Raw genomic sequence first — 15,227 nt, 5'->3', positions numbered from 1 at the left:
GTGTGTGGCCTTTGCATAAACTAAAAACTTCACACCTCCTGTCTAATTTACACTCCCTTCATGCCTTAGATAACTAATTAGCCTTTGATATCACTGCAGTGAAGTATCATATGCTATCCTGCTGATGGGTAACAGCTTAAGCTACATTATCTGTATCGCAAAGTTAGCATCCAGTCTGTGTTTCCCATGCAAAATAATGAACACTGGTCAAGAATACACTTTAGCTGGAGATACAACTGCATTAGGAGAGACAAAAATAAGTTATAATAGAGTCCTAATTGTTGCTCGGGGACATTAAGAGAAGCTTAGCTGGTAGAATGACTCGTTAAGATGCCTTCAGCGAAAGCGTAAATTCACAGAGGGATTTTAAAAAATCCTGAGTTTTCATCCAAGGTGTAACCAGTGGGGAGCTGAATGTGCGATCTTTTAGTGCCAACATGTACTGCCTGCTCGTGTCAGCAGCAAAACAACAAAAGGTGCTACAAACTCAGAGCTGTTAAGAGGAGAAAAAAAAAAAATCAGCAGCAAGAAAGAGAGACGACAGAAGTTTGAATCGTGTAAAACTGAATGCTGCAGTCGCAGCCGAGGGTGTTTTGACATGTCACATCATTACGAATCAAAATAGTCACAGATCAATGAGTTTCACATCTGACTTGATAGATCAGCGCACGCAGATTCCAACACAGCTGGAAAATTGTCGTGTGCCTGCGTTAAAGACAAGACGTTAACCGTCAGTGCTTCGACTGCATGAGATGCCTTTGAAATAGTCCTAAAAACACATCTTGGACAGCTGCATTCATCAGGACATAACAATACAATGCATTCACCGGTGCTCTCACACATCTGTACTGTGTGGACAAAGAGTCTGAGGGGGTGCTGTGAGGTTGACATTGAATACATAATGGCAGTCTGGTGTTGAGAGGCAACAGAACGGCACTGAAACAACAAATCTCCCTCTGTGAGATTCACTTCTGGCACATGCACTCGTACGTACATTCTAATCACATGTTCTAGAGATGGGAAGGGACGAAGTTGTCAAGAGTCAAGAAATCATTTTTGGACGTTGCTCACATCCTCTGGATTTCCGGACACGGTGAAAAGGTATGCGTTTGTTCAGTGTCGGTATAATTCATGCCATGTCAGAAGATCTCCCTTCCTTCATTTGGCCAAATATCCAGGCTGTGGCATAAGGGAGGGCCAAACTGGTGATCTAAAATGCTTTTATCAGCCGTCTAAACCAACCTTCACACACACACAAGCCTGATCATGCGTGACGCAGGATATTAAACACACAATCAACCTGCATGTGACCCTTGACAGCCAATCGGTGTCCACGACAAAATATTTCATGGCAATCCATCCAGTACTTGCTGCAACATCTCACTCAAAGCCACACATGGCAGTCAAGGCAATCCATCCAATAGGTGTTGAGATATGTTCAAAAGGGTTTTTTTTTAGAGTTCCTATATATATATGGGTCTGAAAAGCTCTTTCACCACATCAGTGGACAAATAGTCTCCGGGGCCTGAAAACTTCTTCTTTTTCATTCGTCCTCTTCTTACTCAATACAAATGCAAATGAGTTTTTCTCACTGGAACCAACTAAAGGACCCAACTGCCTGTTGAGTCACCGGAGGGACCACAGTGTGTCCAATATAGTCCAAACAAATGTCCTGCAAAGCCTTTAATGCTCACTGTATTCATCAGAAATAAAGTCCTGCTGGCAGAGATGCAAACATGAAGAAGAACAGGGCCTGATGAATGAGAAACCATCTTGATGGCAATTAAAGAAACCTATTTTTGCACTTGTTAAAGAAAGATTCCCGTCCTGAAAACAATGATAGGAGTATTAAAAGTAAATGTAATTGGTGTAAAGCGATGCCATCTCATTATAAAACGTCTATTTGCGGGCAGACTGGCGGAGCAGCTTTGCATACGGTCAAAGACAGCTTTGTGGAATATGTGGTGAGCAGCGCATATCAAGACAGGTCTTTGTGTGGGAGCCTTGCAGACTCTCTGTGGTGAGCTGCGATAATTACAACCATGGTACGTCGCCTACTGAAATGTCAAGAGTCTTAAATGTCAGAAATTAAACTTTCAAAAAAAAAAAAACTTTGACACTTTGTTTGATTGATAGAGAGTATTGTAAACATGACGATGGGATAGAGCCTCAACTCTGCCTGGAGACCCGACAATCAGTCCCGAAAAGACAACAATACCGACTCGTATTCGAGACAGAGGCCGAGCACAGACGGGGTGCGACACACAGCAGCAAACAAAGACACACGTGTTCCTATCAGATTCCAGATTGCAGGGGAGCTGGCTGAGTTTCGAGACTCGTCCAATGAGCCTCTGCTCTATCTCCAACAGTCGACTAAGGCTGTCGAATATTCTACATTTCAATATTTATTCAAATAGTAAAATAAAAAGAAGCAGAAAAAAAACGAATATGTAAATTAATATTCGATTGTGGAGGGAATAAAAAAAAAAACGTTCGACTGTCGACTGTGACTCTATCTACCCCTGATATCTACGGCATCGCTCCATCTCTGCACGTCTACTCATCTAGCTTACTGAGAGTTATTACATCCATCATAAGCCCAAAATTATATTTTTTTTTTTTTGCTCAACAGCACATTAATCAAACCTGTTAGTAAGCTAAAACTGCAAGAAGTCGGTTATTAGATTGATTAATCGTTATCAATCTTGTTACAAATTTGGGACAAAAAAGTATGTTGTGCTTGGATGTGATTTATGAAACGTGTGAACTGTTTGCAGCACGACTGATTTATCACACATGACAACCGGGCAGAATCTACTGTGAAACCATCACTCAGAAGATCTTCCTCGTGCTTTCACAGAGTTTTCAGCGAGACATGTTACTTCGCCCTAAAACCATCCATCGCAGTACTTGTAATTTGCATAATCCAGTATTGGTATACATCCAGATATATGAAGTTCTCTGACTATGGATGAAATAAGCTGAATGTGTCTTTACAGCTTATTGATTTAACAGCTGTAGCACTGTAAGCAGTTCCTCAGAATCTACAACAGTTGTTAAATGTCTTTATCATCGTTTTGCCCTCAGCTGCAATTCAGACCAATGGTATTTGGTTGACAGTGCTCACAGAACGTATTTACTTGGACCAACCCTGTATTGCTTAAGGTCCTACATCTCAATTAAAAGCAGTACTTCATGAATAAACTGTGACCGTTGGCTGAACTTGAATGTTCCCGCTAGACGAGTCAAACAACTTCTTGAACCTCCTCTCTATAGACACGACCGAGACGCTCCTCGAGTTTCTTCTGTTCACACCCGCCAAGACGCAAGTCATTCATACAGTATGACTCCACAGATGTAGAACTCACATGGAAGCCTCATTCTTCCACCAAGTTGTTATGCATGGCCTGTCAAGAACTATTAAAGTACACACACACACACACAAAGGCAGTGGCCCCTGCTGTGACATGGGTTGGGTTCTTGCAATTTCAAAGTGATGCAACACGATCCAGCCGAGCGTCTCCTTGGCAGACGGGCAGCACGCAGGCCCAGCACCCCCGAGGACATGGGGCACCTGCCGTCCCTGGTGACTGTGCTCAGCAACAGACCCGACCCCCCCCCCCCCCCCCCCCCCCCCCCCCCCCCCGACGTCACTCGAAACCCCTGGCGACTCCCAGACTCGGAGTAATCAGAGGCAGGATTATGTTTAACAGGATTTGATTCCTAATGAAATTCTTCCACGGTAGTCGAGCACAGGGAGTTTAAAAAGAAGGAAAAAAAAGTGGTGATTACTTTTGATTTTGAGACTATAAATAGACCGTCGTAAAGAGGTCCGGGTTTCTGGTTTGTGTTTATTTAGGCTGATGTAGACAGGCAGGGGGAGAAGGATTTGACAGTTTTGATCTGAGACCAACTTCACAGGAAGAAAATCACTTCCTGGGACATTTCTGGGCACGGATTATAAATACACTTTATTTCACGCCACTCATATATGTATAATCATGAGAGTGCATGGCGGTTCTGGTAAAGCCACCTACTAACAACCCTTTTACCTTTATCATGCCAACTGATTCTGACTAAAAAAAAATATGTCTGCTTCACTAGAGAGCTATTTCTAGACTGATAACTATTAGTCACGAAAAAAAACTCTGACGTGACACGTCGGTGAATACTGCAATTGTAAAGGGTGCCGAGGTACAAAGGTGAAGCGGTTACTGTTAATCAGGGTGCATCAATAGGGAACTTCAAAATGAAATGCTCCAGATAGATGCTGTGGTGACCGATGAATCTTGTGTCAGCAGCCTGTAAATGATCTGTGTGTACATGTTATCTGTGTGTGTGTGGTGATATAAACCGTGAGACATCGGTAGGTATTAATACATCCGTGAGGGGTTCATTTCCCTGTAGCTTAGCAACACTGATCGCTGTTAAGTTACAGAGGACTTTTAAGGGAAAAACTAATTTTTACGCTTCAGCGCTACCAGGTAACTCGGTGATAAGGCCACTTGCCACTTGCTATAGGTTGCAGTCAGCTGTCTTTTGAAGTTACATTGCAAAGACAAACTACTTTATACTGCATCACAGATGCTGCTATCTGATATGAATATCAGCTCAATGCATGAATTAATGAATGTCTAGCATTGTCCAGTTTTCAAAAAACAGATAAAGAGAAGCCTGTCCTTTTCACCGTCCATCTAATTGGCTTTTAAATCTTATATTTTGCGCAAAATCTTCATAAATCATTTTCTTTGCTGCTGTCGTTGTCACCATATATCGCCACTGACCTCATGGCATCTTCACCACCAGCTTAAGCATCTCTGAAATGCACGTCATGAAGAACTGGATATCCTGACACACGGCTATAACATTACAAATATGAGCATCCTCTCATCTTAATCATCCTCTCAGATTCTGTGACAAAAGGGTGTCAGGGAGGCAGAACACGAGAAGGAAAAGCAGGAAGTGCCAGCAAGGTCTTTGTTGGCTGAGTGTAAGGTTTCAAGCGAGGGGGGGGAGGGGGGAATCCATTTGTTTCAGTAACACACTCCCATGTCACACGACAATGTCCGTCTTTCATAAAACTAACCGATAGACAGCCACTGATTTGGTTAAAGGAGCGCCGTCATGCTATGAAACCTGGCTCCGCCTACCGCCGTAGCCCAAAGAAGAAGCTTGGAAATCCTGAGTAACGAGCGGCGGCCAAAAACAACTGCTGGAAAGAAACAGACACTGCCCATTGCCCTTATAAAGACAAAACTCCGTGTACATTTAGAGTAGATACAGGCAACAGTGATATACACGCGCAGACGTGCATCGCCTTGATGTGGGCTGAGGGCCAGTTCTAACACTGCAGCCCTCAGGGGTCTCATACGGCGTCTACCGAGGGGCCGCCGAAGGGCTGTAAGGGTATTACCGTTTCTCACACCAGCACTTCTCAGCTAGTTCAAAAATGACTGATGCCAACAAACAGACACACACAGAATGTGACCACGGCCCCTAGTGGTGTCTTCTGAACATAGGAGCTTGTTGCTTACCAAGAGACACAGGGGCCACGGTGGCTCAGAGTGAACTCGGTTGTCAGTTTCTACCACTCTCGGTCAAATATCCACAATATGAGAACCACGGCATGAGAGACAGTCAAATTTCAGTAACAGCATTCAAACTCAACAGTCATAAAGATGTTATTACACCTCGTCTTACAAGATAATTACAAAAACGAATCCTTAACGTCCCAAATCTTGAATGTAAATCCACAAAGCTCACCTCCACGCTCTCGTTGACTTCTATTCCCCCGTCGTTGTCGTCGTCCAGCTGTTTGTGGATGTGCCGCAGAGCATCCAGGCTGAAGCGGTCGTCCTCGCCCATGCATGGCGGCATCACTATGAGACAGGGGTCTACAGGGGAGGACAAGTTCAAGGTCAGAGACGAGGGCTAACAAACAGCCAGAAGACGCTTAATAAACAATGATCCCATGTCTAATTAGTCTGTGTCAGGTGCAAACAGATTAGAGCATTTTCCTCCTCTTTGTGTCAGTTTTAGCTACAGCATTATCTAACATATACAGGTGTTACCAGTCCACTTTAAAATGATCTTTATCGCAGATGGTAATTCAAAGCACCATCCAAGGAACTGCTGCAACTTGATGAACTTCATACTCGGCACAAAGATGACACATGCTGCAAAAAAGAGTTTACATTCCCAAGTCACAGAGAGCAAAAGATGCATCCACTGAAGTACAATGAGGTTGTGTTTGCAAAGATGGTCCATGTTTTGTAGCATAAATATGACTTCAAGATCTATTTTGCTTTCTTAAAAGTAAGCCGACATGTTCAAATCTTTTTTTGGCAGACAGAGCTGCGACAATTATTCAATAAATCCCGTATTTGTTAGACAAATCCCGCGTGCTGTTGTCATTCCTGCAGCATCCCCAGTCATAACCCCCCCCCCCCCCCTTGTTTTTATTCATTCACCCTCCCGTCCCACTGGGAAAATAAGCCCATTACTTCCAGCCTTCCTAGCGATGGGCAGTTTGAGCTGGCCAGGTGCCAAACTGTCTCAATGGAGCCACAAAACACACACACACACACACACACACACATGAACTCAAAGCCACATTTTTTTTAAAGATTGAAGTCACAATCTTAAATATATATCACGCCATAAACTTGCATACAAAATGACAGAAACGATTTCTTAAACCTATAAGTGCCTATTAATGGTAATCCAAGCAGAGCAAAGGCCTTGTCCAAGCCCGACAAATAACGATTCTCCCTATTTGGCAACAGCTTCGGAACAAACACAAAGCCGCACACAGCAGCCGAGGGAGTCGCAACTACAGCCAAACACATGGATCAGGCTCTGGCAGTGAGTAGTGCTTCTCCATCAGTGGAGCTAAAAGGACGACAGAAAAGCCACCAGAACACGCCAAAAATGGGAACAAAGGACAATTAAAAATCTAATTGTCTTGTAGTTGTCACATATGCTTTTGGATGCACAAATTATTTATTTATTTTCATCTGGGCAAACCACTACAAATGCTCCGTATATTTCCTGAAATATAAAAACAAAAATGTGGAAAATGTACAATTAATATGCTGTTAAAACATGAGTTTAAAAGTTTGCCACTTTGAGGAAATACTTTGAGAGTTAAATAAGAGGATTGATACCACTTCCGCGTATGTACGGTAAATATGAAGCTGGAGCCAGCAGCTGGTTAGCTTAGCTTAGCATAACGACTGGAAACAGAGGTAAACAGCTAGCCTGGCTCTGTCTATATGTTGAGAAAATGGCCAGCAGCACTTCTAAAGCTCAGGCTAGCTGTTTAGCAGTTTCCAGTCTTTATGCTAGGCTAGGTTAAATGCTACAAAAAAGTCCATAAGCATGTTTACAATTTAGTGACCGTGTGGCATTTTCGATGTCAGATCTGTTTACTGAAACAAGACTTGACACGTTAGTTATACAGTTGCCACTTTGGCAAAGTTTGGATGAGAGGACACTGGGGTGGATGTCCGTGTCAAAAAGGAGAAACCAGCGCTGGCAAAGGGCGGCACCTGGACTGAGCCTAACATGGATACAGTGCCAGAGGTTGGATAAAACATTTGTTTTTGTGTTACAGTAGTTTGTTTAAAGTGGGTGGGACCACAGTGGCTTTCAAATACACACTTGTTAACATAACGATGCGGTGGCACTGAACTAAATATTTCACTTGTGTTTTGACTAAGCTGCTGCAATTACGGGTGATACTACTTCCTGTGTGCACCAGGCTGCCTGTTTGACCTCCACCAAAATGTTATATTACCGTAATTCCTCCAAACAACGCGCACTACAAAATTTGTGAAACACAAAACATTGCTGACACTTCATTTTCAACAAACCTCTTTGAGCTAACCACGCTAGACGACGCTCAATGTCTATCTATCAGTGACAGGAAAGAGTATCAACACGATAAGGCTCTCAGTCAGCCGCATTTCAGCAGTGTCCGTCTGTCTGTCAGCTCAAAAAGCATCCGAAACTTGAGAGAGTTAGATAATGCATTTGCTTAGGTGGGAAGTGCAGTTTACATAGCCTGCTGTTTGCATAGCATGCATATCTATTTGCTTATTTAAATAAGCACGAAACTCAAATACTTCACTTGTGTTTTACATACACACAAACAAACACAGATAGCTGCACATCCTTTTAACTTTCTTTGTTTTGCGGAGACATCAGAATTGATAACGGCATACTTTTACAAAACACATTTCTATGATGTTGATCTTTTTTTTTGTTCTTTGTCATTTCTTTCTATACTGGTGGCCTAAATCTGTTCTGCATGTGTGCAGAACCCTTCATGAACCAGCTTATCTTCTGAAGCTCGTCGAGGAAACAGCTCATTCGAAGATAAAAGAAGAAAAAGACAAAAAAAACGCTGTCATTCACCGACAGTATTTAGGCTGGGCCACCTAGTGTGAGATTCAGAAAGATGACAGCACAAGCCTTTCCTTCCCAGGTGTCCTATTTTTCGAGTATGTTTATAGGGCCAGTTGCGAGCACTACAATCAGGAACCATGCGACAGGAAGTGGCCATCGGTGACCCCGAGCATTCCAGGGGGACGCACGCAAAATCAAAACAGCTGGGAGAAGCGGTCCCAAAATTGGAAAGCACTGGGTTATTTTTAACCCGTCAGGATGTAAAAACTCAACAATGCCAGAGGTCTCCCTTACTCTCTCTCACACACACACACACACACACACACACACACACGTTAAGTACACACGCGCACACACAGCAAGCAGTCGTACCCGTAATTCACATTGCCACAACTCAAAAAAATGCGTGCAAGCTGTCACAGAGGGCGCCGGGTTTTGTTCAAAAGAATCAGATAACAAAAGCGTTTTAGCTGTCAGCTGCAGCCTTTAAAGTGAATCCCAACACTTCAAAAAATTTATTTTTGCACAATATATGCATGCCGTTAAGACGGCACCGTCTTCATTTTAGCAGAAAAGCTGTTAAGTCGGTGACAGGAGAAGCAGACAACGAGGAGAGTGTGTCTGATGTGTTTAGGGGGATGTTTTTGGGGGAGTTCCTTGAACCTGATCCCTTGAGACACGTGGACGTGATGTTTATTCAACTGAATCCATACGGCAGACCTAGCTTGCTAAACCCACCGCAGTGTGTGGCGTGTTCAAAATGTTGGAGAACGACGTCCTCACGAAGGTTTGATGGGGTAATATGACAGAAGTGACAGTACGGGTGTGTATTCTGATCACAGAGCTGTATTTTATATTACCTTAAGTGTTTCTCTGTGCTATCGACCTCGGATAAAAACACACCAATGAGATAAACCATTGCACTGGGCGACATGTACCTTCAATACAACGAACATTCACAATTTATTTTTAGTCAATCCCACATATACACCATCATACTTCTGTAAATACCCACTAAAACACCGCTTCTTCTTACCCGCAAACTGCTCAAGATGTCCTCGGCTATTTCCTGCTCTGTCACTCACACACACACACGCACACGCACACACACACACACACACAGTCTCCCTCTCTTTCCCGAGTGCAGACACAGATGTCATGGCAAAGACACCGAACACGCACACCTTGCCCACACACATACGGCGCCTACTCACACACACTCAAGCGTGTAAGATGGCAGTACAGGTGGCAGCGGACTCGACTCGCAGACCAGGATGAAGTCATGCAGGAAGCAGACCGGCGGACATGTCAGCAAACACTCCACATACTAAAAAACGGATGAGAGTGAGCTCAATTACACACAGAGGAGTGTCTTCGTATTTCAGCCTCCTGACAGTAACCATATCTCAGACAATGTGCTATAGTAGCCGGCTTTCTCTTGTCCCGTGCAGGCTAGACAAAGTTTAAAGTCGACTCCAGGACTGGGGACTCTTGCTTTGCTCAGGGACACTTCGGCAACGCAGCCACTCAACCTTTTTTTGACCTTTTTTGACTTCATGACTCCTCGACCCCGACGTAAGAACTGGGGCTAAAGGTTGAGGCGACCTCCTGCTTGGATGTCAAACATAATATATTACCACACCGTGTCATGCCGTGTCAGCGATTCATCAGATCTGCTGTCACCGTGCCAAACTCCTCTCAACTTTCACGCATTTACGCGCACTTACCATATGGATAAGTGAGATGTTAAGTGCATTCTTAGAAATTCCTGCTTTTCATTGATGCTATCAGCAGCCATAAGTTAGTTACAGCCTTTGCTCCAGGGCCAACCAACAAGTCTGACCGCATCTTGTCATACATCTGAGTGTCTTGTAAATGAAGCAAAGAAAAAAATCCTAATTGCGTGGCATTCAATACACTAATTAGGGAGGGGGAGGAGGGGGGATGTGATGTCAATGTCTACCAGACTTGTTCCCTGTAACCGGCGCCCATATGCCAGTGTCATAAATCAAGCTGACAGGTTAGTATTAAAGCAAGTAAATAAAGCTTCTGGAGAGTCTACCATTTCAGCTCATCAGCAGCCATTAATAAGACACAAATATCATTAGCCGCCTATAAATGCCTCCAGCTAGTGCAGAGAGAGGGAGAGAGGGAGAGAGAGAGGGGTACCGGTGAGCTGTCTAACTCCCTAGGGGCATGTCGGAAGAATGTGGAACTGCAAAACACAAAAAGCGGTGCGATACACACGGAAAAAAAGACATCCATCCATCTATCATCCATACTTCCTGAGAGCCACCTACACAGAGACAGAGTCCCCATTCCAGAAAAAACAAAGTCTTGCAAAACCTCACAACGGACTAAGCTCCAGACGTTCAACATGTCTCGACTAAACCTGATACACCCTGAACCGTATTATCCATGTCGCAATCTGCCGAGTGTTGGAAACAATTGATTATGCAAACAATACAGTCGGAGGTGCAGCTGGATCCGCTGTGGCAACAGCCGTGTTAGGAAGGCAACTAGTGGGGATTTTCAGGGCGTGAATAAAAAAGGTCTGACTCATTCATTTAGGCTCCACGCCCCTTTAAAGTCTTGCTGCATCTTTATTACGATGACCGCACACTGTAGAGTTTGGGACAACCTTTCTACGGGTGGTTTCCTGCTTTGTTTGCACTGCATCTGCCCTAAACAAATAAAAGCCTTCTACTTCCCTGTCATGTATTCAATCGGGGATAGGTATCTCTGCATCTTTGATCTGTTTGAACAGTCATTTCCACTGAAATAGGGTATTCCTCACCCATCTAAACCACCTTAACGGGCATCAGTAATCCTCTGCTTAGGCCACAGCTTAAAAAGCGGGGAGGGGGGGGGGACAAACAGAGCAAAACGTGTGGAGGCCCACCAAAGTCTGATCTAAAAAATGTCCAGAAAAGGAGACGTTCTTTGCGCCCGGGCGTCCCAGGAATGTTTGAATAACAGCACCGAACACGAGATTTATGTGGCCGGCCCGGGGAAGAGAAGCGGGAGGAGAGAGGATGAAAAGACAAGCGGAGCGCTCGTTTAATTAGCTCGCTCGGCCGCCGACATGCCCCGCTGGATGGAAGGTTAATAGATTGAATGTCTATGGAAAGTGAGATGGGGAGCAAGAGGGCCGAGATCACATGCTAGACTTTAAAAAGTTAACAATGAACAATGAAAAGCATGATGAGGACTTAACATGCATTGGCCTCATAGTAATGGGATCCAATGTTCTTGCACAACTCATGAACATCAGTGATTACGAGGCAAAGTAAAAACGTTTTAGTCTGCAGCCTCGATATCCCCAACTGGGATTAAGTGTTCCTCGTCTCCTTCATTGCCTCGGGACAAGACAGCTGAGGGTTGAGACTTTCCCACTGTACTTCTGAGAAGCATCTCTTTAAGGGATTGGTACCCTGTGTTCCCTGACCTCAACACTAATTGGTTCAACAAAAACAAAATGGAGAAGAAAGTAACACAAAATTGGACCCAGATGTGTATGGAAGCACATAAAAGCTGGAATCATTTGATACCGTTGAATTCATGGCGTTGAAATATTTTATTTTGAAAAGCACCTCAATTTGAATCCATGTTGTTCGAATAATGTTCGAGTTGTTTGAGTCTCTCCTCTGGCCGATTTCAACATGCATTTGTTGTTCACAATGTAGCGTTATCGGAAAAATGTTATATCATCCCAAGGATGATGGTACGCCATTACTCTTGAGCCCTGATGAGCCCAGTCCCTATTGTACCGTACAAAACCAAGTATGGTACCAATCTGATTTTATAGCATTGACTTGGTACTAGAGCTTAGATCGGGAACAAAACATCAACTTTCCCAACGCTCTGGAGTTATTGGAAATGTTTGGTTAACTGCCAACAATGGAATCTCATCCTAGAAAAAGTATAACAGGCTTCTTTTCACTACTAAAGCCTGTTTGTAACCAGCACTGACAACGTTATCTTCACTTCATCTGCATCTTTTCTGTGTGGAGAGCTGCTCTGGTCTACATAAGTAAAATGAAGCCTGCCTGAATACCCCACAGTCTGTGAAACGCTGCAGAATGAATATAGGACAAACACTGATTCGTTTTGACAAATTTTTAATCGCAGCTGTGCAGAAATATAGCCTACTGGGTTTTAACAGAATGGACAGACAAAAAAACAGCGCAGCATTCAAATTTGTATTTAGATTTGAATATCAACATCATTAATGAGGCTTAAAATTCGTACTGCCCTAAATTAGAGGTTGTATAACATTTCTGGAAATTGCCGTTAAACCTGATCGAACTCGAGCCCGGGGGGATTTTGAATGAAAGCTCTACTTGGTACCCAAGTATCAGTTCCAAATAGCTTACAGTATGAAGCATCATATTACAAGTACATTGTCGTAAAAGAAAGCGGAAAATTGCGGAGGAGACGAGCAGTAAAAGAAACTAAATACTGCACACTGCTCTTGCTTGGTGTATGATTTGTGCACGGTCAGATTTAAAACGGCATTAATGTGAAGGAGCAGCCTGTTCAAACTTTCACTGCTAACTTTAAACCTAATAGGCTTGTCAAAACCAGCCAGTGTCTGTGTGCTCAGCGGGCACTAAGTGATCAATTGGTTTTGTACACTTCCGTAAGTGTGTTGGCATGGGAATGTCTCGGTCTAATGATTTGTAGCAGACAGCAGGTTTGGCTCTCTGCCAGCTTCCTGTGCATGTCTTTTACCTTCCTTGCGTGACAGGATTCTGATGGGTAGTGTTTTTTTTTGTTTTTTTTAACTTGGTGCTCCTAAATATGGACGCCAGCATGGAAGCTAAGAATAAGTGCCACGCTTCAGACAATAGCAAAGTCGATCCGCGGAGTCCAAATCTGGAGAAAAGAAAGCAGCCGAGTTTACTCGAGTGATGCAATACCCATGCAGAGGATTAACAGTGGCAGTGAGGTACTTCTAAAAGGGTTACCAACTGCCTGCATCTCACGTCAAAACAAGCTACTGAAAGCTACGGCCTCTGATGTGAAACACTGCAGAAACAAATCATGTTCCTCGACCATTTACAGGCCTTTGACCTTTGAGAAGCAGGAGGAGAAAGCGAATGAAAGTCATTCTGTTGCTACCAGGTCCTTTGATGTGTAATACAAACTGGGCCCATTTTGGAGCAGATCAAGGGGAGGCCAAGTAGCTCCTGAGAACCCAGCTGTTGGGTCCGGACATGCTACTGTTAGCAGCACTAAGACGGATTAGCAGTCAACTCAGCACCACACCCCCAACCAAGACAAGGGGGGGCGAAGCAATTCAACTGCTGTTTGTTTGATCAATGAAAAACAACCCTGGTAACTATATAAGAGGACTTATATATAACCATGTAGGGGAAGCGGAAAGAAGCTGTGAAACTTCTGACGAAAAGAAAAGCACATAGTCAACGCTTCCTTATGGTTTCTTCATTGAATCGCATTGGATTCCGAGTCTCCTTGTCCTGTTTGGTCTCTACTTGTATATTAGCTTGTTATGAGCACAGAGTGTTGGTGGACACGGACTTGAGAAGGGACAGCATACCTTAGAAATCCACACTGCTCTTTGCCCCTCGTGCCCAGGCCACCCTCATCACATGCCCTCCGCCGAGGGAAAGTCCCTGAAATCAGAGGGGACGGCTCCTCACGTCCAATATCTAACTTCGAATCCCGCTCAAATATATATAGAGCCTCTTGCCTGAATATGACAATCGGCTGTAGACATCTGTTCACCCATCTCATTTCTAAATAGTCAAACGTGCTCCACAGGTAACCTCACACTGAAAAACAAAGATATCGGATTAAACCTTCGTGGGTTAAATCTACCCAAGCTCACAACAAGTAAACTTTTCAGTGCTCCAGTAACGAGTGATTAGCCGGGAAATAACATGCAAAGCGAGAAAGCCACAGAGGCAATTTTAGGCTTCTGTGAAGGGCATGGCGTTGGCTTCTTCCTGTGTTAAGGTGGCGAGTATTATGGTATTAGCTGTGACCCCTATCCGCCTTTTATTCTGCGTTTTACAGATGCAACTAACAGGGATTGTTGCAATAAATCCATTTATTGTGAAGTCTATAACAGTGTTTCCCAAAGTTTCATTTGGGGACTCACTTTTAAAAGTATATTATTGAAAACGGATACACATGTACCGTATAAATGCATTTAGTCATTTAGTTAACCGCCTCTTGTTTGTTTTTTCCTCTCAGCATAACTTTCAATGTTGAAAATGAAAAGGAGCCGATTCTTGCATAAGACGAGCTAAAAATTAGCAAATGTTTAGCATTTTTCCACCAAAAATGACTTAAACAATGATCAAAATTGTTTAAAATTAATTTTCTGTCAGCCTTCCGCTTAACCGCCTAACCGCTAACCGCTTCCGCCTAACCGCTTCAGCACCACTGTGTTTGTACCCGGCAACATTAAACTAAAAAAGGAACATATACCTTACATATCACTATGTGTTTTAGTGCTTTTTACTGCCTATTGGCATGTAGTGTTGCGAGCTTGTGTGCATCCATTACAAAGGGCTTAACCAGCCAAGCTCACATGTGTTGCCAGCTTGGGGGATCAACACCTTTAAGTGTGGCGGAGCGGGACAACAATAGTCCCCTCTGGGCTGGTTGAGGGCAGACGGCTCCGCTACTGTAGAACACTCACAGCAGGAAACACTGTACAGCTGAGCACAGTGACCTACATCTCCTACTCAGGCGCTTTCTGCATGAATCAGCTTACTGGCTGCTCGTGTTTGCCTACGAAGCAATGAATTATCTCAAACATACCGGTGCGTGACAGTGAGTTAAAA

The 15,227-nt window shown here is 43.8% G+C and overlaps 1 protein-coding gene across 2 annotated transcripts in view; it reads right to left on the bottom strand.

The window, feature by feature from the left end:
• The window catches only part of stim2b (stromal interaction molecule 2b), a 29,484-nt gene that overhangs the window by 8,597 nt on the left and 5,660 nt on the right, over nt 1-15,227 (bottom strand). For both annotated transcript variants that reach the window (XM_031850861.1, XM_031850860.1), the window contains exon 2: nt 5,764-5,894. In XM_031850861.1, coding sequence (XP_031706721.1) covers nt 5,764-5,894 — 131 coding nt within the window. The remainder of the gene's footprint in view (nt 1-5,763; nt 5,895-15,227) is intronic.

This window comes from Anarrhichthys ocellatus, unplaced genomic scaffold (genome assembly GCF_004355925.1).
Source record: "Anarrhichthys ocellatus isolate YVR2014 unplaced genomic scaffold, GSC_Weel_1.0 scaffold11, whole genome shotgun sequence".
NCBI lineage: Eukaryota > Metazoa > Chordata > Actinopteri > Perciformes > Anarhichadidae > Anarrhichthys > Anarrhichthys ocellatus.
Note: the sequence above shows the minus strand (reverse complement) of the source record. Positions and strands in the feature narration are given on the sequence as shown.